This window comes from Festucalex cinctus, chromosome 15 (genome assembly GCF_051991245.1).
Source record: "Festucalex cinctus isolate MCC-2025b chromosome 15, RoL_Fcin_1.0, whole genome shotgun sequence".
Lineage (NCBI taxonomy): Eukaryota > Metazoa > Chordata > Actinopteri > Syngnathiformes > Syngnathidae > Festucalex > Festucalex cinctus.
Genome location: NC_135425.1, coordinates 25,528,769 through 25,552,442, shown reverse-complemented (window position 1 = coordinate 25,552,442; position 23,674 = coordinate 25,528,769). Strand labels below are relative to the sequence as shown.

Genomic DNA, 23,674 nt, shown 5'->3' with positions numbered 1-23,674 from the left:
ACCAGACTTCCCATTTTGCCGGTTTCCTAGCAACCTAATTGATACAAATGCCCCCCCCCCCCCCCCCCAATTAGGGATCATGAAGGACTCTCATGCATTTGCACTGCACCTTCTCGGACTTTGGCTCTGTCTAGTTCTCTCTCCAAGTCGTCCCTGAGCTCCTCGTTGGCTTTGATGCCGTCCTCCAGCTGCTGCCTGAGGAGCTGCACTGCCGTCAGCTCCAGCTGCAGAGCGTGAAGACGCTGGGCACTGAAAAACAAGACACGCCTTTTGTTATTAGTTCCGATTGCACTTCTCAAATGATAATTTGCCTTAGTGGAGGATGGAGGGGTAGTATTCAAATACGGTTTTTTTTTTTACTTGTTCCTACTCCTTTTCAGACCGGCAGCACACCGTTTTAGCATGACATATTAATTCTGTACATTTTTAATTTCTTTGTTTTCTTCATATTTCTTCATTCGATCAGGTTACATTGTGGGGACTACATCAAGGACAAATCATGCTCCCAACATATTGAACAGCACTATAAAAAGGCCAATTCACTACATATTGGATAGCTAGTTGTTTCAAAACAGTGAATATCAGCAGTTAAAAATCGCTACAGGTTATTCTTCCACACCAATTACGCTCCGAGTAAACTGCATTGGACGATACATCCAAACGATATTTTGCTGGCCCACCTGTCCTGCTCCTTCACAGTCCTGACCAGGCTAGAGTACAACTGCTGCTCGGCCCTCAGCGCTTTGTTGAGAGCCTCGTGTTCCTGCTGCAAAGCTACCAAGCTAGGAAGCACCTGAAAACCAAGACAGACAACAAACTTGAAGCTGTTTTCTGTTCTATTTTAGTCAAACCAGAAGTTTTATTTATTTATTTTTTTAAAGTTTTACTTCTTGCTGGCTGTCTCCACCAATCATGGTCCTCTCTCTTTGAGGGAGCTCCGAAGGCGATCGATCCATGCTGCTGCCGATGACTCGATCCGGGGCGTGATCGCCTTGCGCGTCTCCTTGCTGGCCGAGACGCTGCTGGAGAGCCTGTTCAGAGAACAGGAAGCCAACGTTAGAGCTCGGACAAACGTGGAAGGAGTCTTGATTGCAGAAATATTCCATATTGGAAACTTTCCATTGGGAATTAGCAGGAATTGGACATTTCATTCATTCATGGAAATAATCCAGGAATCTAAATAATTTCAGTTTGGCTCTGAATGGGAGACTTAAATTTGGGATGTACATTTCAGTTTGATCCTGACTTTACAACCTGATTTCATCCAAGTTCATCTGCATATAAAGAGACTTTTTTTTTTTTTTTTTTTTTGGTGGAAGTTTTCAATTTGGCATAGTTCCTAAATTCCCCAGATCATCTACTCGTGGAAATTAACTGGTGAAATCTTTCCGAAAATGTCCTCCCCACTTCGAAACCCTAGAAATGGGCAATCAGAAGAAAATGCTTCTTCCACGAGAGACTTCTTACATGGATGATCTCATCTTTGGTCTCAAGGGTGGCAGTCAGGGACTCAATATTGGCGACCTGGCCTTCACTGCGGCCCTCCAGCTCGGACAGCAACGACTGGAGCTCTGCTAAGGACATCTAGATGGACGTAGTAGCACCAGTGAGTAGAGAGGAAAAGAAAAGGATTGTCCAGGTGATGGAGGTAAACAAGACCTTCAGTTCATTCTCCCTCTTCAGCGCTTTGTTGAGAGCCTCCGTTTTCTGTGTCAGCTCTTTCTTAAGAACTACAACGGTCTTCTTGGAGAGTGGAATGTTCTCAATGCTGTCGTCGCTGTTCCTCCTGGAGAGCTCAGCTACGGCGCCGAAGTGAAAAAACATGAATGAAAAAAACAGGACAAACGTATCATAGCGTTATTAACACTCACACAACCACAACCTGAATTTGGCTCACCTTCGCGCTCGTCTAACTTCTCTTGCATGACCTGGATGGTTTGTCTGAGCTCCAGCACATAATCTGGCTCCTTGTCGTGCTCCGTCTCCGGGCCACGGTGGAGGAGCCTCTGCAAAAATCAACCGTGTCACAAAGATGTCACAACTTGTCCAAGAAATTAAAACGAGTCAAAATCAAGGACAGGATTACTGGCTCTGTGGGTGTTCTAATTTCATTCCCCGCTTCTTAGGCTTTTTAAGTTAAGCACATTTTACAGCGGCGAGGCCGTTTTATCCCGTGGGGGGCTTACCTCGATGACGCGGTCTTTTTCATTGAGGAGGAATCGGAGCTCTGCGGTTTCCAAAGAGTCCTTCTGGGCCGCCGTGGCGCTTTGCCTCTCAGCGGCGGCAAGCTGATGCTGCCGGTCGGACAGCTGCCTCCTCAGCTCCTGAATCTCCTGCGAACGCTCCGATAGCATGCGGTTGTAATGCTCGGCGGACTCCTGACAAGATTTAAAAAACAAAAAACAAAAAAAAAAAACATGGGATGAGACAGACATAACGAACGGGCATAATCGGGATCATAGATTCAGTCGTGCAGATGTTACTTTCGAACAAGGTGCATTCCAGAAGGCTGTTCACGTCTTCAATTGCTCGGCGTTAAGGCTACTTCCCTAACCTTAATCTCTAAATCCTCAAAAAAGCTTCTTGCCTTTTCTTGCATGTGTGTATGTTTGGTAAGAAAAAGAAAAAAAAAAAAAAAAAATTTTATGGAAAAAAATTAAGGGAAAAGTTTATAATTCTGTAAAGTAAAAAATATTTTACAACACAGACTTTTTTTTGGAACAAGTTAGATCATTTATAGAACATCTCAGTTTTAAAAGGATTTTTTTCCCCCCCTAAAGTATGAGAAAGCTTTTAAGGCTGAGAGAAAAAAAATATTTTATTTTAAAAAGAAATGTAGTAATTTTTCCAGGTGTAAAAGATATGATTTTGTTGCAAAAAAATTACTTTTTACGAGAAAAAAATATATAAATTTTCGAGAGGAAAAAAAAAAAAAGTCCCATTTGTTAGAACATAAGAAACTTTTTTTTTTTTTTAGAATAAGTTATATATCTATATGCTTTTCAGAAAGTCTCACTTTTACAGGGAAAAAAAAATTTCAAGGGAAAGGTCATACAGACATTACTCTGTTTTATGAACCAATATTATGTCCCAGATGGCTGTTCGTACATATTGTTCATGTTGTTTATTTATCAATTTTTCGAATGTTATTATCATAAGCGGTATTTATCAATTTCCCTATTGTTATCATAAGCGGTGCCCGTCTCCACTCATAAAAACACAAAGGAATTTAAACACAGCAATCTGACCATATATCCGTATGCTCTTAAGTAGCGTAGTGTCTATTTTTCCAAACATTATCATATGTTTCTGCATTTAACCTTGATAAGTTGATCCTTGCTATTAATTGTTGCCAGCAGTCCTTCCACGGCGCCCTCATTGTCAGCTACAAGCCTTTCCCTGGCTTTCACAGCCTCAGCCAGCATGGCCTCGTTCACCTTTAACCTCTGTCCCATCTGCTCTGCCAAGTCACGCGCGTGACTTTGCGACTGGCTTAGCACCGACTCGGACAATTCCTGCAAAAAGACGGGAGGTTGACGTAGAGGGACGACAAGCTCAGGCGTTAGCTATTAGCGCGTTAGCGTTGTGGAGTCCGTGGACTGACCTCCAAATCTTTGGTCTTGCCGTTGAGGGAGAGCTGCAGCTGGCTGATGATGGAGTCTTTCTCTCTCAATGACCTGTTCAGGTTGTCCTCCGCGTCTTGCTTGGCCCTCTGCAGGTTCTTTAGTGTGTTTGCAAGGTGCTGCAGTTCCACATCCTTCTCTTTGATCAGGCTATCAAAACTCTGAGCGGGAAACACGCAAAGGTTTTTAGGGGAAATAGCAAGTAAAATTGACTTTTTAATTGCTTGTGCATACTAAATACTTCTAGTACAATAAATAAATAAATAAAATAATTAAAAAACGGCGGCCATTTTTTTTTCTTGTGTGAAAACGTCATTTTTGTCTTGTGTATAATCGTACAGCACTAAATCCACCGTCAATTTTCACCCACTTACGTTGATCGTTTCTTCATTATGGGACAGCAAATTATTGAGCCTCTCCAGGTCTCTCTCCTTCTCCCTGAGCGACAGCTGCAGCTGGTGGATTTCGTTGTCTTTCTCTTCGATGGCCGCAAATCTCTCGTCCAGAGCTTGCTGCGGGCCGACAGCAGTGACAAAGTTGACAACCGTCAAAGGAATGAATGCAGCGGTGCCTCGAGACGCGAGTTTTAAGTCATCGCCTGACCACCCTTGTAACTCAAATCATGGACATTGTGCTGCTCCTTCCGGTGTGCAGACTTTCACTACATGGCAGCGGTACTGTACAATATAGTCAGAAAGATACACTGTACGTAGCTGGTCTCAGCAGTTATGTAAACATTCTTCATAGAAGATAAAGTATAAAGGACTATATTATCTGTCTACAAGTTTTTTTTAGCATTGGTGTTCAAATATATGTTGCTCAAAGATGCATAACGCTGCCAAATAGATGATATTCGCTATCCTATTTATGGCGTTTCCCATTTTGTGTTAGCCATTAAGTTAGTGGACGTAAAGTAATTAACTTGTATCTGTAGGCACCAGTGTAAATTAATTCCAGTATTTGGGATTTAGGTAACAGTGCTCACCTCCAGCGCCTTTTCCTTTTCTTTCAGCCTTCGGCGCAGCTTAGCGAGCATGCCGTCGTTTCCTGCCGGACTCTTGTTTTGCTCAAAATCTCTGACCATGTTTATGTACTCCTAAAGCAGCAAAACCCAACCAGTAAAAAAAAATAAAAATAAAAATAAATAAATAAATAAATAAAAATAAAAAAAATAAAAAAAGCAAATACAAATAAATTGTTTTTATGTTGTGTCACCTGTAACTGCTGCTCTTTATCAGTCAAGGTGGACGTTAGCCGCTGGATGATGACTTCATGCGCGTGCACTTTTCTTTTGGTTTGGTCCAACAGCTCCTGGTACTGCTGCTCCAGAGAACTTTCCCTCTCCCCGATCTCCCCGCTTAGCTTTTTCTGTTGGTTGTTCAGATCCTGACAAGGGGGGATAAAATAATCATCATCATAGTTGTTTGAAGATTTATAATGGCAGTCACATCAATACCAATTTCTGTTAGCCCGTCGATGGTGTTTCACATCACATGTTAGCAATAAGCTAGCAGACTTTCATTAAACAAAACGACATGCTTTGCGTGAAAATCTATGTCGTGTCATTTGTTGCATATTGCGAGCAGAATAGATGATTGAGGTTTTTCAGTTCATTTCGATGAAGTCTCACATTCAAGGCTTTGTCTCCCTTCTTTTTCTGCTGCTGCAAGTCTTCCAGCTCCACCTCCAGCTGCTCCTTCGCCTGCTGCAAGTCCGCCAGCTCCTGCTCCCTGCGGTCCAGAGCCCGCTGCAGCTTTTGGGCCTCGAGCACCTTGGCGTGGTGCTCTCCCTGGAGCTGAATCAGCTCTGTTTGTTTGGCCATTAATAGAGTTTGGTGCTCTTCCGCTCCCTGGAGGTAAAAATGCAAGATACTCTTATTGAAAGAAAACATATTCATGGTCGCATAAAGACCTAGTCGGCTAGAAAAAAAAAAAAAACACAACTTGCCTGATATTTTTGCATCTGGGCCTTGTGCACTGTCTCCCGGGCTTTGGTGAGAGCATCATCCCGGTCCTCAATCTCATGGCACAACTCTGCAATCTGTGCAAAGCCAAGAGGGACAATGTGACGCATTAATAAAATAAAAGCTGGCAAAAAAAAAAGGTTAAAATAAGTTTGAGGTCTCACCTCTTTCTCTTTTCCTCTGAGGACCTGTGTCAGCCCTTGGATGGTTTTGTCTCGCTTTAGGCTGTTTTTCTTCTCCGTGTGGAGTTCATTTTCTGTCTCGTCCAGCCTTCCTGACAGGGTCTGTGCACAAACATTTGTTAAAGGTGTTGAAACTGAAAAACAGGTTGAAATTCCATCTCAGTGCACAGTTACCAAGCCCATTTATGCCCAAATTTGTAAAGTATGGCTTTTTATGTAGCACTATAAAGGTAAATCGGAATTTCAAGTCTTCGCCTTCACATTGTGCTGCAACCTCCCACAACTGAAGTCTACTGGATGTGATGAAGCCCAATTAAGAGCAAGAAGAGCGAGAAGGTCATCAAATGACCTCCAATAATGCAGCAGTTGTCTTTTTGCCACAGAGCACAGAGATAACCGTAATATCAATGCTAATTTCCGTTATGCTGTCTGTTTCTACTTTGCCAGCATTAAGCTAGATTTCATTACAAGAAATTGTACGGTTGTTTACATTTGAATGTTTAATGAATGAAGCACTATTTGGAGAACTATGTAACCCAGAAAGTGAAAAAGAAAAAGAAAAAAAAGTACCGGTAGCCTTAAGTTGAAATGTGTTTAAAGGGTACATTTAAAAAAAATAAAAAATAAAATAAAATAATAATAATAATAATAATAATAATAAGATCCCTCTATGTATTAGATTTTCACCTACTGCAGGTGCATCTGGACCTCACTGTACCTTGGTTTCACTCTGGGTTTCTTCCAATGTCTTTGTCAGGTTCTCATTGGCGCTTTTTGCCTGTGTGAGCTCTTCTGTCAGCAGCTTGTTGACGGACTCCAGCCGATGGACCTCACTCTATTCGACAGATTCGAGAAACAAAAGAAAAAGAGGGATGATAAATATCATGCTTAACTTTCGCTACTATTTACCACCAGTGACTGTCTGCCCTAGTTGGACTGCAGCACAGAACTACCTCCACTTTGGCAGGCACGTATTGATCATCAAATTCTTCCGTGAGGTCATGCAGAGATTTCCACTGAGCCTCTCTGCGCACTTGCTTGTTACAGGCGTGCAGATGGCCGGCACTGAACCTCTTCAGGACAGGGATGCGGCTCCCGGCCGGGACTGAAACTCCTTGTTTGCTGAGGCAGCGCAGGAGCTGGATCAAGTCGGAGATCACCGAGGGCTGCCGCGACGATCTGCGGAGGAGCATTTTAGCTTGTGCCTTTCCCGGCGGGCCACCGGTGGCAGCGTTTCTGAATGTCTTAGCTTCTCTGACTTTGGTCTTACGTGGCGTGCTTTCTGGAGTGTCAAAGTCCCGATTGAGGGACTGCAGGGACGCGGAACGGCCTTTGAATCCGGACCTAGGAAACGAGCCTTTGTAGTGGACCAGGTCCAGGTACATGCTCTGAGAGCTGCCGCGCGAGGCCCGCAAACCAAAACTCTTCACGGGGCCGTCCAGACCCACACTTGATCCCATCCTCCATTTCTTGAGACCCGAACGTCCCGAGACCACGCCTTTTCCCACGAGTCTATCCAGACTCACACATCTCCTCATGCGGTGACTACTGCCGCTCTCCCTCGGCGACTGCGCGTCATCTGGCGGCGGACCCGAGGCCTCGTCGTCAAAACTGGCCGCCCCGGATGATCTGAGGGAAGTTTTTGAGCGCACGCTCTCCTCGTCGCTCTTCTCCTGGTCGGGGTTGTGTTTGTTGTAGACGTGGATGATGCACTGGATCAGGTGCGCTTTCTCCGCTTGGATTTTCTGCACCTGGCTGTTGTGCTGTTCCTGCAGCTGGCTGAGGTTGACGTCGCACTGTATCACCTTCTCCAGCTGGAACACACATTTCCCGCAGAGGAACTCGCCGCGGCCGTCGCGGGTCACCTCCCGTCCCAGCACGTGTGACAAAATGATCTGCAGCTTCCTCTTTGCCGACGAGCTGAAGATCCAGCGACACTGGTTGCCAACCAGGCGGCCGCTGCATATGCGGCACGAGTCCTTCATGTCGCCTTCGACGAACACATCTCAGATTTGTCCACGTAGTCGAAATCCAAAATGGCCATTCCTAAAGATCCCCTGGATGCCAGCGGCAGATGAGCGGGACATCATTTTGCGAAGCACGCGAGAGAATGAATGGTTACAGAGCACTGTAAGCCCTAAGCCTTAAGTAATCCCCGCTCCTGCCTGTGTTCCACTCACATCCGAAGCAGTCGATCAGGTCAAATCCTCTGCGGCTTCTGTATTAATCTTTGTTATGGCTGACGGCTGCCCACCTCTCAAAAAGCTCCTCCCGGATACCAGATTGTAAATATACGATCAGGTCTGAAGACGGCAGGGGACCGCCGGAGACCGAAACAGACGATTTCTCGTCCTGGGAGTGCATTCGGTCTAGCGCATCTAAAAAAATCCACTTAAGTGAGGTGTCTTCCAGAAATCACTGTTGTCACATATCCCATTACACCTCATTTCAGAGGAGCACACCGGAAGAGCCTCTGGTGACCCCATCTCTGTTTGACGCCGGCCATGACGGACAAGCTATGCCACACGAAAACTGGCGGATACTTCGTGGTGACACTGGTGAGCCAGGATTCTTTGCAGTAAAAAAATGGACAGCCGTAAATAACCAACTCCAGACAGGCTGGTAATCCGGTTTTAACTCTGTGACCGGAGACCCGATGCCAAGATCCGATGAGGGGCAGTGAGCGAATTCTGTACTCGGCTCAGCATCAGTGACCTTTAATCCAAGAACAAGTGCGCTGGCTCACTTTCTAAAAGCACATTTCGTGTGAACAATTGTGGTGACAGAATGACATCACAATATCAAAAGCATCACATTTCCTCAGTGTCTACAAAACTGTCCAAGGTGGAAGTAAGACAAAGTACAGTGTTCCCCTGCTATATCCTGGTTCATTTTAAGCATGGCCGATTACCGTTTTGAGGGTTTAACGTGGTTTTAAAAAGTCAAGGTTTCAATAACCGTTAATACTGTCTGCCACCGTAATGAGCTTTTCTTTCTTTCTTTTTTTTCTTTTTTTAGGGGACATCTAGCAGGGCAAAATATAACTGGCTGCCTTCAGAGTTGAATAAATAAGCCACCTCCCTCTGAAGTTAATTGCCTCCAATTACCGGTAGCTTTTTTATTCTCCTTTTCGGCGCATAAGTGAGGATGCGGAGGGAGGGAGAAAGATGAGATACTACAAACAAAGATGGCTATTAAAATGTGCATTGTCTTAAAAAAAAAAAAAAAGCCAATAGGTATTAGTTAGCCCCAATGACAGCATAAGTAGCACATGGGTCTGTTCTAAAAAAACAAAAACAAAAAAACCCCACATTTAACATGACACACATTTCCTCTAATTATCCATTGTTTAAAAATAAAATAAATTATTTTCATAGGGGAAAAAAAAATATTTACTATTTTTAATATTGTTATAATGCAATATTTTTTGTTCAGAGTGATTACATCGTCAGAATCTAATATCGGCCCATGCCTAACGATAATATTAATGCCAATTTGACCATTAATGGCATTTTGGCATATGGTGGACTTTCGTTGACTTACCCGATGCTGAGCTTTTGATTAGAAGTAGAATGGAGGAGAATTATGTAACAGGCTGCCACAAAGACTGTGTGGTTAACAGCAACGCAAAAACATTCCACTGCCCTGAAGACTAGAGCCAAAAAAAGAAAAAAGAAAAAGGATGTACTTTATATTCAAAAAGCACCAACCTGGTGGTCAGGTTTTATTTGGCCCTTTTCTCTGAGTAGTTCGTCCCTCAGGTCCTGACGGTCAAAAAGCAAACACAACTGGCATGACGGCAAATTAACTCATGCCGTCATAATAAAGTCATACCTGAAGTTCATCTGTCAGCTGTTTGACGCGATCAGATGACAGCGCGTCCATTTCTCTGTGCCTGTCGTTGCTCTGACGGATCTCCGCTTCCTGGTTCTTTAGCGTGATCGTCAGCTGCTCGATGATGCTGAGGGGGGGAAAGAAACAACAATGAAATCTCTCCAGACCCAAAATGTAAGAGTTAGTCTTGGCTCTTTACGCTTACGTGTCCTTCTCCTGCAAGGCCAGCTGCAGATCTTGCACGGGGCCACCTGGCGAGGTGGCGACGGATTCGGGCAGTCCCACCAATTGGAGCTGCTTCTCCCTGTCGATGTTTTTGAGCTTCTCTTGCTCAGCGATGGCCGCCATCTTCTCCACCTCGTCTTCAGCCGTTCGCAGGCACTGATGCAAGAAAGAAACCAAAAAACAAACAAACAAAAAAAGAAAAGAAATTACGGAAATTGTGATGTGTAACGATGCTGCAGTTAATAACCTGTCCTACAGGTGGCAGTAATGTGCTTTGCAACGTGCCATGCAAATGGCCGGATAGTTTGACTCACTCCTTCCAATTCTGCGACCCGCTTGCTGAACGAGTCGCGGAGCGCGTCCATCTCTCGCTGCGCCTGCTCTCTGACGCGCTGCGGCTCTCCCGTCTCTCGGCCCGCCAGACTCTCCAGCGCTTTGCTGCCAAAACATTCGCAGACGCGGCCCAGCTCATCACCACGTATCGGATTTTACACAACCTGGACGGCGGAGGAGCTCTTACGACGCAGACACGAGCAGCTCCTGCTTCTCTGCCAAGTCCCTCTTCATGGACTCCAGTTCCACTTTCAACTCGATGTTCTGTGAAGAGAAGACTTCTTTTGGTTTTGACCTTTTCTCCGCACAATAACATTCCCTGAAGTTGCTAATATCACTTGCAAGAAGCGACTAGCCCTGCTATTAAAAGATTTTTTGTTTTTTGTTTTTAATGGGTGGTTACAGTATAGACACACACGACCGAATTTTGAGTTGCCCGCCTTGGGTGTCGTGCCACCTTGTGCTGCAAGATGCAGTGCATCATTGAGCTCTGCCAAATGTAGATGTGGCATAAGCAAGTACATTAGAAGCAGAGAATGTTCCCAACAAAGCATAGAGAAGATATACTTATGATTAACGTGGTACCGTATTGCTTGGTTGAACAGTTGTGTATTAAATATACAGTATGTGATACGCTGTTTGTGTTAAAGTTGCTAATAAAGATGCTAATTTTCATTAGCTCATCTATGGCGTTTTGCACCATGTTAGCATTAACCTAGTAAATTTTGTTTTGTGGTTTGGTTGAGTATTTTGGTCTCTAAATAAACAATGTTTAATTTGTTTCATTTGTCAGTTTTTACAGTAGACCACAGTGGCAAATAAACACCCTGAAGCATGCAGTGTGAAGATTTTGTAGTAAGTACGCCACCGTTTTGAATATGTCCTCTGTGGAGTTGTCGCATTTCTGCTGCATGCGCTCCTCCATGAAGTAAATGCGCAGTTTCAGGTTGAAGTTCTCCTTTTTCAGTGCGGTGATTTGCTGCAAACAAACACATTAGCATTTTATTACCACAAGACTCTCCTGTTGCTGTCATCCCTAATGAAATTGTCTTGTGTTTGCAAAGAAAGGTAAAACGAATAATGTGGTCGAAAAGCTGTGAACCACATGCATAGAACAACTGTGCGTTTGTGTGTGTTGTTCAAATGAATGAAGGCCTTCATCATGCTTGCATGTGAGAGCCAGGCCAACTGTGCATGACTGTGCCGCAGGGCTGTAGCAGCATGCATCTGGAAATGGGAGGTGGGGGGGGTGGGGGGGGGGGGGGTGTAGTCCGCTCCCTGCCAGTACATAAAACATCTCGTCATGCAACCAGCAGCTCGGGCCAACATGTCTGAGGGTCAGCATGCCTCACACATCCTCCTCCTCCTCCTCCTCCTCCTCTTCAACAACAAATGTCCATAAATGGTTTAGTGTGGTTCAGGTGGAGTACGCGTTAACGCAATGTAACTTATTACGCAACAGTAAACAGAAGCAGATGTATATGCAGACTAATTAACTAGCTAGCAAAATTGATCACATTTTTCAGATTTGTAATTTTCTGCCTGGTCTAACTATATTAGTATATTTTTGCACATTAGCTAGCTAACTATTGTAGTGTTGAATAACAAAGTGTATTTGTACTAGTATTGTTCTATGCAACCCAACTAACTTACTAACTAACTAACTGTGTATCATGTAGTAATATATATAAAAGTATAATTTACTGATTCACCAACTACTGTAACTAGTGAAGTGCACTTCTGAGGTAATTAACTGATAAACTAGCTGATGTAGTGTAATCATTGCTGAATGATTAACGAGCAACCGTATTTATCTTCATCTTTGTGTAGTTTTGCATAAGATAAGTAATGAACTAACCAACTAAGACCATCAAACCACAAAATTGATCAAAATTATGCATGACTCAACTAACTAGTAGTTGTATACAAGTGGACTAGCTAACTATCTAGCTAGTATAGGATAGATTTTTTTTTTTTCAACAAAGTGTATATGTACTTGTGTTGTTTTATGTAACCTATCTAATGAGCTAATTTGTGTCATGTAGTTTTTGTCTTACCTGACTTGTTGACTCACCGACCAACTAGTGAAGTGCAGCTTTTGTAACAACTGACTAACTAGTTAGTTAATGTAGTGTAGCCACTTCTAACTGAATAACTAGTTGGTTAATAAATTACCTATAGTGTAGTTTTGCATAAATCTAACTAACTAACTCACTGGACTAACTATCTAGCTCGGTAACCAGCTCCTGCAAATCCAAAACGCTTACGTTTTCATAGTCCTTCATGGTGAGGGCTTTGATGGGGGACATCTTGCCGGGACAGGACGGCGCTGTTGGGACAACAAAACAAATTACTAGTCACACTGCCCAGGGCTTCAAGAAAGTTTTTTTTTTTTTTTTGCCAAAAACTAGTCCCGCCCACCATCATCACACTTGACTCTGGGCTTTTGGATTCAGACAAATAAGATGGCGGAGGGAATTATTTTGTAAACTCCAACTCCTTGTCTGCACATTGTTTGGCTGACAGTAATGGCTCCATCGTGTCCACCTTGACTAAGACTCTCTTTTTTTTCTTCTTCTTCTCAAATCACTTGAGCAGTGACGTATCAAGTTCGCCCACGACAAAAATCTTATTCAATGTAATCTCCGCAATTGACTAATAAATCACCGTCGACCTACTGGGCACCTCTGCAATAGAGGTTTGACTTTATTTCTGGTTCAACAAATACTTTGGCTTTGTGCAATAAATGTCCTTTGTCATATCTGCAACTTGACGAGAGAAATCAACAGCGGGATTGCCTAATGAGACTCCTGCGGCCGATCGCTTTGCTCATGTTTGCAAGCGTCGGCGTTAATGAACACACGAGGGGAACGCGACGTCAAACAAACAAACAAAGGAAAAAAAAAAGAAAAAGGGAAGCGTTTGCCGTACCTGTCATGACGTCCGGGGTGGAGGTGGAGTCGGCGGCAGCATTTAGCGAGTCTGGGAGGCCGCAGCTGAGGAGAAAAAAAATCATTTGGTAAGCTGAATCAACGGGCAACCAATCACCGTGTTGCGGCATCACATCACAGCTGTGTACACGCTAAAAGTAGGGCTTTATTTATTTACTTATTTATTTTTATCAAGACAACTGAGCTGTGTTTACGCGTTACTCACGCTGGCCGCTTCCACACAGCCCTACGGACACGCTCCACAAATAGCTCAAGAATGACTCCGCTTCATTTACATGGTCGAGCTCTCGCTCGCCCGCACTTTCTCTCTCTCTCTCTCTCTCTCTCTCACTGTGTGTGACAGACGCAGCATGTGCCAGTGGCAGCCGAGCTCTTCAATTCAAGACACAGGACACAACGAGACGCTTTGCTTTGGTGAGAGGACAACAAGCCCAGTGTGGTGACAGCACTGTGATGGCGTCACTTCACCCCTCCCACCCCCCAATAACAACAATGTGCTTTGGTACTCCACTGGGGAAGTAAAAAAAAAAAAAAAAGACTTCAGTCCTGGTTAGGTTGGTTTTAGCTCAAGTGTGAGATTTCACACTCGTGACCCTTGGCGCCTGACCTCTTGTGACCTAATCATATGATATGACGCGAGGCTTCCTCGAGCATCTGTCACAACTTTTGGTGATTACACAGCAACTTTGCACTATTTGGGAGATGTAATCATTATAATAATAATAATAATGTTACACCCATTACTTGTCATGACCAATCAGTAAACATATTGTGCATGTTAACATACATGTATTAGAGGTACAATGATGAATTGACAGCTAATTCATTATCAAATCAATTGATAATTATTTTCGTTAATCCTTTAGAGACCTAAACTTGACAATTTTAGCCCCTCCGCAAGTAAATATTCTCAGATTTCTTTAGTCCTCGATGAAAGCTGACTGATTATTATTGCGTTGAATCAAAATACGACATTAATAAACAAATACGTTGACTTGACCCGATAACCTATCGGGAGTCAAAGCACGATTTATCGCGATATCTTCACAGTCTTACTGTATGTGCTGTTAAGTGTGCTTATTTTACTCCTATGAATGTATACAGCATTACTCATATGTGTACTTTATTTAGCCTCCAATTTTTCTGAGCGTCTGCTTGTGACAAAAAAATTTTTTACGACATATTTATGCTTGAAAATGACACGTTTCCATTAAATTACCATCAATTCCACATTAATTGCCATAAATCCCATGGAAAATATTTTTCTGAATTCCCCATTTTAGCTTCTTTTGGAAACTCTCCAGCTTTTCCAACCCGAATAATAATAATATTTGACTACAACACACTGTAAACCTTCATAAGAGTCGTCGCACACTTCCTGTGCAGTTGAAGAGGAAGCGCGCTACCGCATGTAACAGATTTTGAAAAACAAAAACAAGAACAAGATGCAAAACAGCATCCGTCACTACGCTTGCTGCCATATTAAGCAGCACCATTATCAAGTAGGCAACGGAGAATCTCTGTTATTGACACAGTTTGGCGGAAGCGCCCGCGCTTAAACGGCCCCAAACAAGAAGCAGCACAACACTGACTTCCTCTTTTTCGCCGACCAGTTTTTATCCGAGTCACCGCCAGTCGCTCGTAACGCCGCACGATTTGTCGTAATTCACACCGCACGTATCAGCTAACATCTTGGATTACTCCGGCGGCACGCTCCCCACCTGGACGTCCTTCTACGGCCAAGGTTAAGGATGCTTAGACTAGATACATGCAGCAAGAGGATCTATGCGACTATAAACACAACAGTACACTAAGTGTAGCAGTAGCAGCAGTCGTATTAGTAGTAAAGCAGGGTTAAATGAGGTCATTTCACCTACCGGGACGCCGCACTCTGCTCTCCCCAATGAGGCTGCGAGTGAGCGGGAGGACCACAAGCAACAAGACAAGTAAGTGGATGTGACTGTGCAAGGAGGCGGAGACGCATACGCATAGACGCCTCAATGAGTGGGTTGGCCCTTTGCTGCAAAAATGGCAGTGCGGCTTCCATATTGGATGTGGCATACGTGACCCGTAGATTAAGTTAAGTATAGTGGTATCTTAATGTCTGGATTTATTTATTTATTGTGTGTATTCAGGGTTCAATTTACTCAAATGTCCCCACAGAGATGAATTGAAATATTATTAATAAACTCTAATCCCCGAAAACTTTTTTGTTGGGTTTTCTTAAACAAGACAACTTGTGTCGATTCAAAGATGGTGCCTTTGGCTTTGAGGTTAAATTATTTGTGTTCGCTTTTATTTTTGCAAAAGAGAATTTGTTCTCAATTGCCATACCTGGATAAATACAAAATAAACAAAGTGTACTTAATAAAAATAAATAAATAAGTAGATTGTTTTATGCAGTTAATGGCTAGTGCTCTAGTAGTTAATGCCTCTTCATCCATCCTCACGCGCAAATAATTTTTACATAGGCAATAATTAGTTTAAAAAAATAAAAAAATCATACCCATGTGGGGACTGACCATAAGTATCAAGTTGAGGAAAAATATAAAATTGACCAAATTTGGAAACATTTTGGTATGGCATGATGTCAACGTTATGTTTGTGATATATGCAAACACCAAACAAATATATTTTTCTTGTGATTTCACAAGCGTTTTACTACTGCCAATGAAATATACTGTAACTCCATTTCTAATGATGATGAATACTTAAATATTAATTTTAAATATTTAATTTGTGTTTATGTTGATCCAAAATTGAAACGTGTTTCTTTTTTTTTGTGTGAATAAAGGTTTACAATTCGCTGTTTTTTTGTTTTTTTTTAATCAAATATGAAGTGAAGTTTAACTACATTATTACAAATTACTCGTTACCACATCCAATATGGCGGCTAGATCAGCGTATTCTTTAGCGTTGAATGAGGTATCAGTCTACTCTGGCCTCCATTATTTCCGCTGTCGTTCGCAAAGGGTACCAGCCAATCAGCATCCGTCCTAGTATGATTGACATACTAGCTCGAACCTTGGGATAATAACAACAGTATTCCCCACACATATAACGTATGTACTGAAACGTAATATTATCGAAAGAGGCCAACTAAAGTCGCACCAAATGTAGTTAAAACGCAAAAAAAGAGCGCTACGTTTAAGTATAGGTGAGGAAAAAAATAGTCCCAAAGTACGCAAGAGGCTACCCAGAGCTTTCAATACGTGGCACACGAAACACGGCTCAATATACATGCAACTACACAATAAAGTCCAATATGTATCCAGTTGATAGACGGAGCCCGAGCTACTTGAATTATTTACACTAGGTTACCTTTAGCTTTAGCTAGCCTCGCCCCCCAAGTGGAAGACCGCAAACATGCTAATCGTTAGCCGGCTAATCTCCAGACTTTTTTTTTTTTCTTTTACCTTCCGTTCAAGTCAACGGGGAGCGTCTGGTCGTCGCCCACCACCGAGTCCATGGCAGTATTTGTGGTTTAGCTGGAGTTTTCCGAGCCGCGGCGTCTCATTTTCGCCGTCAAAATGTGCCCGTTTAATGCTGGAAAAGCGCGACAGGATTCAAACTAGTCCAGGCTACCGCCATCATGCTAAACGTGACGTCACCGTGGTGCACGTTGGGGGCTGGCGGTGCTTTCAGGTAATGTCTCAGATTCGGGACTCAGTGCAGCAAGAACGATTTCAAATGCGATAAATCAGAATTACAGTAGCTTAATGTCATGCTTTGTTTTGAATTGAAATAAATAATAAATAATACTAATTTTATTCGTGGAATTTGTCTTTATTTAATGGCTAGTAGTAGACACAGTTGGGTTATATGTGTAGGAAAACACACATTTACGAGTGTTTTTAAATGCATCGCGTAACTGGGTGGATACTGGCAACGAGCTATTGGACAAAAACATTTTTGGGCGGTTGAAAAACAAATTGGTTGTCAGAGACAGTATTTCCCCCTTTGCATCATCAATCACGTGGCTTTTTGCGACAAAGTTACAGTAGAATGGGCTATGCTGTACTCAACATAACTTTAAAATTTAATCTTAATTTTTAGACGCTGGCGCGCCTCGTCTGCACAATGGCGACATCGTGTGCCGATAATGTGTATAGCAAATTTCAGATAGTCTAGTGAGCTTTTCATGACTGAACTTTATTTGGGATACATCTTTTTTTTTTTATAGTAGAACTGGACAAGATAATGTTTTAACGTTTATATAAATGAATAAGAATTTCAAAATAAACCGCCACACACAAATTGAAAGTTTTTATTGAACAAATGGAATGACAAGTAAGAGAGCAGAGAACCGATAACGTTTGCAGCGTGAGATAGTTTCACTTCTTAATAATATATTCCCAAAACAGGCTGGTTGTATTCACAAAGGCAAACGGAAAATCTGCTTCACGTTTTGCTTGGTGGTCATGCAAAATGTCAGATTTTCTCAGCTTGACTTCATGTCTACAACATGAACACAAACAAACAAACAAAAAGAAGAAGAAGAGGAAGAAACCGTTCACATATTTTGCATTTTGTTTTTCATTAAATACACAAGCAATGGAATAGCACCTGATACAGTACATGGTGGATTATCATTGAGAAACAAAGACATTTATATTGCAATAAATTTGTTCTCTGGAGCCCCAAAATGTACATATAAGAGAAAAAAAACAAATATAAACTCCAAAACCAGTTGGGCCAACTGATATTTTTATATATTTATATATAATCATATAAAGGTATTCCACGCGGAGTGTAGACAGATATTTGCTGCTCCACAAATTAAATAAAATTAAATTAGCAACAAGGGGGATTAAAGGTATACAAACATACTTTTTTTTTTTTTTTTTTTTTTTTTTTTTTTTAATGACTATTACATACACAGCTGCTGCATGGTGCACTTTTGTACAAAGAAATAAAAAAAAATTGAAGAACAAAAAAACTACTGCATACAACTTGTATCCCTAAGAGCTTTTCACAACCAACAGGGTGACGGAAAACTACAATTATGGAATCTAGGGCGATTACACACTGCACATATACAGTATAAATTTATTTTTGTTTTAAATGAATCCAAGCGAGCCTGCACTATGAACAACAGAATATGCGAGCGGAGTGGTGTAATTACAGCATAATTATTAGCACCTTTCATTCATTTACTATTGAAGAAGAAAAAAAAAAACGGTGTGGATGCAAGGATCCCAAATTGACCCAACAATTAAAAAGTAACCAAAAAGAGAACAAAACGTACATATTTATATATATATATATTTTTTTTCAGATTTTATGAATGACGAAAGCTGCAGATATTCACATCAGTGGCATCTATAACAAGTCTTTTCTCGCACCACCGAGTTTTACAGTCTCCCTTTTGGAGCGCACACTAATAATAAATACACGTAATCCTTGACAACCGCCGCCCCTCAAAAAAACAAAACAAAACAATATTGCAAGGAGATGAGCACCAAAATCAAATATAATAAAACGCACTGCTGTAACATTATCTTCTCCTTTTCTATTGCACTTGAAGATGAGATAAACATGGATCAAAAGAAACTATAAGAATACATATATGTACATTGTTTTATTATATTTTTTTCTCTCGTACGATATCAGAATAGTTTTGTTTTTTTTTAAGTTATGATTATAATGATTGGCCCACAAGGCGTCCCTCCACGTGGAAAAGTTCCAGAGAGATGATGGAGGCCTATTTTTGTGTTTTTCTTTTTTTTTTTTTTTCCACGGAGGAGCTGGAAGAAGATGCTGAGAAGATAATTAGTGCAAGAACTCCCCCTTGCTCCTTCTCGTCTGCTCTGCCGAAACTGAGAGGTTGGCACAAACTGGTCGGCTTGGAGGAGAGGAGACGCTTGGGCCGGAAACGGGCTGACCCAACTGGGAAATTCCACCGAAATGTCGATCACACGAAGCAGACGGGACCGATCTCCAGGTGGTAGCGCGATCCGGGGCCGGTCTCCGGGAGACGGACCACGTCGGTCACGGGGAGCAGGGACGGGTCCAGGGAGCGGAACGCGAATCGGGTCTGGTGCCAGCGGCCGTCTTTCATCTGTCAGAGCAGTCATTGGCTTTGTTAAGAAAAACACGTTTAGCACTGTCTGACACATGCACCCTTAAATCATAATATTTGCTCCATGAAATTATATCATTGTTATTATTATTATTATCTTGTTTCTTTCTGTCTTCTTCTTCTTCTTCTTATTTATTATTATTTCTATTATTATTATTATTATTATTATGCCTGACACACCCTTAAATTATATTTGCTCCATTAAATTAAATTATTGTTATTATTATTATATTAGAATCTTTCTTTCTTTGTTGTTGTTGTTATTATTATTATTATTATTATTATTATTACTATTATATTACTGTTGTTGTTATTCTTCTTCTTATTATTATTATTATTATTATTATTATTATTATTATTATTATTATTACACGTTACTTACAAAAGTCCACTAGCTTAATGCTAGCACTCAATGCAAAACACCATAGATAAGCTAAATCAACTAGCATCAATGTCACAATGTTACATTTTTTTAAATCAGATTGCTTACATCGTAGGATTTTGATTAATCATGATTAATCGTTTAATTAAAAAGGCTTTTTATCAACATTTTTGGAGCGTACCTGTCATGTGTCAATTTTTTCGACATTTAATGTTATGAGGAAGTCCATATTTTTCTCTCATCCTTTTTTTCTAATCAGTTAATTATTTGTATAATTTAAAAATATAAAAAAGAAGTTATTTTTTTTATTATTATTTTATTTTTCCTTGTTGAAATTGTATGTACTATATTTTCTGTATGTTATTACTTGTCAATAGAACTAAAAAAAAAATGGGCAAAAAAAAACAAAACAATAATTTGACATGAACAAGTATTTTGAATGTCATACGTAAACATTTATTAACTCATTTGCTCCCCAAAACGTATAAATACGTTATATTTGTAAATTTTTTTAAGTGTGTCAACGACTTATTTATACGTTTGTTTTACGGTTTTTATGCAAGAGCATGCAGAAAGCTTTGATGCAGCCTCTCAACTACAGAGAATGCATGGAAAAAAAAATGGTAGTAATTACAAAAATGACCAGCAGGTGTATAAGAGCTCAACCAGAACCATGCTGAAAAAAAAGGTCAATTACTCAAAATTCTAAATAGATTTGTGAAAATTGATAAAACTTAGCTATATTCTAATACTAATTGCTGCAAAACGGAAACCGAGTTAACACTTTAACATTGGCAGCACAAAAATAAAAATAAAAAATAAAAAATAAAAACCCACTAAAAATGAATACCATGAAATGATGAACGTACCCAGCAAGAGTCCTCCACCACGTCGGGCTCCAGCTCTCCTCCGGCCTCAAAGACCTCGCCGGTCCACGCCTTGAAGCGCACCGAGGATTCCCGGGAAGCCGGCAAATGTCGGCCGGCGCTCCAGACGGAAACGTTCAGGCAGTGGATGGTGACGTGCTGGACCGCCTCGGCGCTCAGCAAGTGGAGGAAGTTCATCTGGACGCGGCCTACGCTGACCGCCGGCTGCGGAGAAACAGACGCGTACAACGGCGCCATGTAAATCACCTGCGCTCGACTGTCGAATGTGTCGGTAATCGTTTTTGGATACCTTGGATACAGTTATTGGTTTCAGGCAAGTCTGCCCGCCGCCCGTAAAGTTGCAGGAGACTTCGATGGTGTCGGACGTGCAGCCGAGGTTCGGGTCGATCCAATAAGTGCCTGAAATCGTGACGCAGCGTTTGGTTAGCGTTAGCGCAGAGGTCGAACGGTTAGCACGGCTAGCCTGTTTCTCATTGTATTTGTGTGTATAATGTTAGCATGAAACTAGCAGACTTGTGTAACAATAAATATACATTTTAAACAATTATTTTTAGTTTTGTAGGTTTCAACTGTGACAAAATAAGTGTGTTGTTTATTTGGAGAACTTCTTGAAGAAGACAGTTAGTAAAACGAGAGCGGAGCAAGATTTAAGCTAGCTCGAGCTATTTGCTAGCTTCTCAGTCACCAAGTACCAATTAGCAACTAACTAGCCAGCCATTTATTAGCATTATTCACATCTATTGAGGTGTCCATTTTGAAAAAAATGGCAAAAACAACTGATAGTTACAACTACCAGATAGGTGTATCTAATTAGATACTAACTAGAGTGTTTTATGAAAACTTACAAAAATGACAGTTAACTTGAGCTAGTGCCAGCATTCTGTAGCTAACTAACTAGCATCCATTTTGCGAAATCGCCACATAAAAAAAGGAAAGGCATCTAGTGTAGGGATGTAACGATATCACAAATATCGTGATATTAAAACTGCCGCAATATGTCATCGTCATCATGTCACGATATTAAAAAGCAGCACATCTGTTAAAAAAAAAAAAAAAAAAAAAAAAAAAAAAGTCAGGCTGAGTCCCATTTGTGCAGTTCTAGCACCCTCTGGTGGCTAGTTTTGTAGTGCAGTTTAATTTTCACAAGGCATGTTTTGGCCCTTCTATGTTTAAAATCCACATTAATCGTCAGATGAACCATCATTTACCGTCATTTAACTTGTGTTCACAGCTGTGCAGGTCCCTGCAGATGCGGGCAGGATTGTCCCTGGTGCCCAGTGGGTTCTTCAGGCTCTGGATCAGGTTCGTGAGGTAGTGGAGGGTCTTGAAGATCTCTGCACCCTGGTCCAGCATGGGCAGGTCCATCACTAGCTTATTCTAATGAGCAGGCACGACAAAAGTGGGTAAAAACTGATGAGAGATTTTTAGAGGGTCGACCAAAACCGAAATTTCAGTTCAATCCATAACTTTATGTGAGCAGAGTTACGAACCTCATTCCTGAGCTGGCTGTGTGAATCCATATACAAAAGACCATCCTCTTTCTAAAAGAGGGGGGGGAAAAAAACAAACAAGTTATGGTTTCTTTTCTTATCTGTGCACATAATAATATTACTATCAGTCAAAACAATCTTACAAATGATGGTGGGACACGCATGGGACCCTGAGGAGGAAGAAAAGGAACACAAAGAATGAATACAAAAACCACAGTTGAAGTAAATAAAATAAATAAATAAATAAATCTTACTGGTGGGCCACGGCGTCCACGAGGTCCGGGAGCTCCCTAAACATAACAAAAAAACAAAACAAAAACAAAAAAACTGGCTGAGTTTTACGCAAAAAATAAAAAATAAATAAAAAAAATAAAATAAAATAAAAAATGCAGAAACATACCCTTGGCCCTTGAACGCCCTGTTTGGAGAAAGCAGGGGAAAAAAAAAAAAAAAAAAAAAAAAAAAAAAAAAAAGTCAGTCAAACGATGTTTTACTCCACAATATGGGAACACAATCGTTTTATTAAGATAATAATTACCATGGCTCCACGGTTTCCTTTCTCTCCTCTGGGGCCCTGGAAACAAACACGATAGCAATTTTTCATTGAGGAAAACATTTGAATATCCTAAATTGTCTTAAGTGTGAGAGTATGTTCGGCTCTCTCGACTCAAAATTGTCGTAAATGTTTACAAAAAAGCTGCGATTGGCTGGCAACCAGTTCGGGGTGTACCACTGCTCAAAGCCAGCTGGGATAGGCTCCAGCACCCCCCCACGACCCTTATGAGGAGTAAGCGGTCAAGAAAATGGATGGATGGATGTTTATGAAAAGCAGTTTAGGTTTTTAGAAGACAATAAAATGTCACGTTAACTTCATGTAATGTGATTGATGACCCTAAATTGTCTTATGTTTACAAAAACATGTAAATTGAATGAATAAAAAAAACAAAAAACAAAAAAACAATAATTGACGATTCAAACGTGTCCTTGATTTTCCCGAAAATGTGTACAATTTTTGGGACGACTCATTTTCACGTTGGCGAAAACAGAATTTGTGGAAGTTTCAAACTCGGCTTTGATTTTTTTTTTCCTCATATTTGGACAATTGTATCCATTTTGTTAGTCACAATCAGATTCACTAAAGACTCAAAATTGCTGTTGACAGTCACAAAAATGTTCTTTTCAGACTAAATTGTCTTTTCTACTGACAAAAACATGCACAATGACTTGTTTTAGGTTTGTTACAGACTCAAAACCGTCATCGATGTTGATGTCAGACAAAAGAAAAAGACTTGGGTTAGTGTCAATAGTTAAGAAGTAGTACGTACTGCACTTCCACTGGGGCCAATAATCCCGACAGGGCCCATGACACCGCCTCGGCCCTAATTAAGAGAGAATGAGTTAGACCAGAAAAAAAAAAAAAAAAAAAAGGCAGTCGTAGACTTGAATTGTTCTCTCATCTTCCCACCATGTTGCCTTGTGGCCCCTTTGGACCTCGGATGCCCTTTGGTCCAAAGTCTCCAGGGGGCCCCTGAAAACAGCAACAAGAGATCCTGTTAGAATTTATAAACATCACTAATATACCGGCTGTCTCATCATAGTTTTTTTTGTTTTTTTCCCCCATACCTTTGGACCAAAAACTCCAAGAATTCCAGGAAAGCCGGATTCACCGACATCCCCCTGAATGACAATTCAGAATGGTCATGATTTTTGAATATGTTTTAC

At 41.3% G+C, this 23,674-nt stretch overlaps 2 protein-coding genes across 9 annotated transcripts in view; both read right to left on the bottom strand.

Annotated features, from left to right (window-relative positions):
- The window catches only part of cdk5rap2 (CDK5 regulatory subunit associated protein 2), a 35,889-nt gene extending 19,184 nt beyond the window's left edge, over positions 1 to 16,705 (bottom strand). For 4 of the 7 annotated variants that reach the window (XM_077497108.1, XM_077497110.1, XM_077497112.1 and 1 more), the window contains exons 1-17: positions 6,722 to 8,353; positions 6,487 to 6,603; positions 5,751 to 5,870; positions 5,567 to 5,663; positions 5,254 to 5,468; positions 4,839 to 5,009; positions 4,609 to 4,719; positions 3,998 to 4,135; positions 3,605 to 3,784; positions 3,321 to 3,515; positions 2,187 to 2,378; positions 1,898 to 2,006; positions 1,660 to 1,799; positions 1,468 to 1,584; positions 888 to 1,031; positions 681 to 793; positions 110 to 249 (exon numbers count right to left, since the gene is read on the bottom strand). In XM_077497108.1, coding sequence (XP_077353234.1) covers positions 110 to 249; positions 681 to 793; positions 888 to 1,031; positions 1,468 to 1,584; positions 1,660 to 1,799; positions 1,898 to 2,006; positions 2,187 to 2,378; positions 3,321 to 3,515; positions 3,605 to 3,784; positions 3,998 to 4,135; positions 4,609 to 4,719; positions 4,839 to 5,009; positions 5,254 to 5,468; positions 5,567 to 5,663; positions 5,751 to 5,870; positions 6,487 to 6,603; positions 6,722 to 7,753 — 3,331 coding nt within the window. In that variant the 5' untranslated portion in view covers positions 7,754 to 8,353. Of the gene's footprint in view, positions 1 to 109; positions 250 to 680; positions 794 to 887; positions 1,032 to 1,467; positions 1,585 to 1,659; positions 1,800 to 1,897; positions 2,007 to 2,186; positions 2,379 to 3,320; positions 3,516 to 3,604; positions 3,785 to 3,997; positions 4,136 to 4,608; positions 4,720 to 4,838; positions 5,010 to 5,253; positions 5,469 to 5,566; positions 5,664 to 5,750; positions 5,871 to 6,486; positions 6,604 to 6,721; positions 8,354 to 9,478; positions 9,533 to 9,602; positions 9,730 to 9,807; positions 9,984 to 10,141; positions 10,266 to 10,347; positions 10,425 to 11,028; positions 11,140 to 12,427; positions 12,490 to 13,091; positions 13,157 to 14,988; positions 15,021 to 16,527 lie in introns of those variants that run through there. The other 3 variants (XM_077497115.1, XM_077497113.1, XM_077497114.1) reach the window with 3 other exon arrangements.
- Positions 16,706 to 17,364: 659 nt separating this feature from the next.
- The window catches only part of LOC144002885 (uncharacterized), a 72,862-nt gene continuing 66,552 nt past the window's right edge, over positions 17,365 to 23,674 (bottom strand). Inside the window, exons 50-61 of one of the 2 annotated variants that reach the window (XM_077498554.1) lie at positions 23,576 to 23,629; positions 23,418 to 23,480; positions 23,278 to 23,331; positions 22,491 to 22,526; positions 22,353 to 22,370; positions 22,207 to 22,242; positions 22,096 to 22,122; positions 21,953 to 22,003; positions 21,671 to 21,839; positions 20,752 to 20,861; positions 20,445 to 20,666; positions 17,365 to 19,172 (exon numbers count right to left, since the gene is read on the bottom strand). In XM_077498554.1, the coding sequence (XP_077354680.1) occupies positions 19,026 to 19,172; positions 20,445 to 20,666; positions 20,752 to 20,861; positions 21,671 to 21,839; positions 21,953 to 22,003; positions 22,096 to 22,122; positions 22,207 to 22,242; positions 22,353 to 22,370; positions 22,491 to 22,526; positions 23,278 to 23,331; positions 23,418 to 23,480; positions 23,576 to 23,629 (987 nt within the window). In that variant the 3' untranslated portion in view covers positions 17,365 to 19,025. The remainder of the gene's footprint in view (positions 19,173 to 20,444; positions 20,667 to 20,751; positions 20,862 to 21,670; positions 21,840 to 21,952; positions 22,004 to 22,095; positions 22,123 to 22,206; positions 22,243 to 22,352; positions 22,371 to 22,490; positions 22,527 to 23,277; positions 23,332 to 23,417; positions 23,481 to 23,575; positions 23,630 to 23,674) is intronic. The other variant, XM_077498555.1, reaches the window with a different exon arrangement.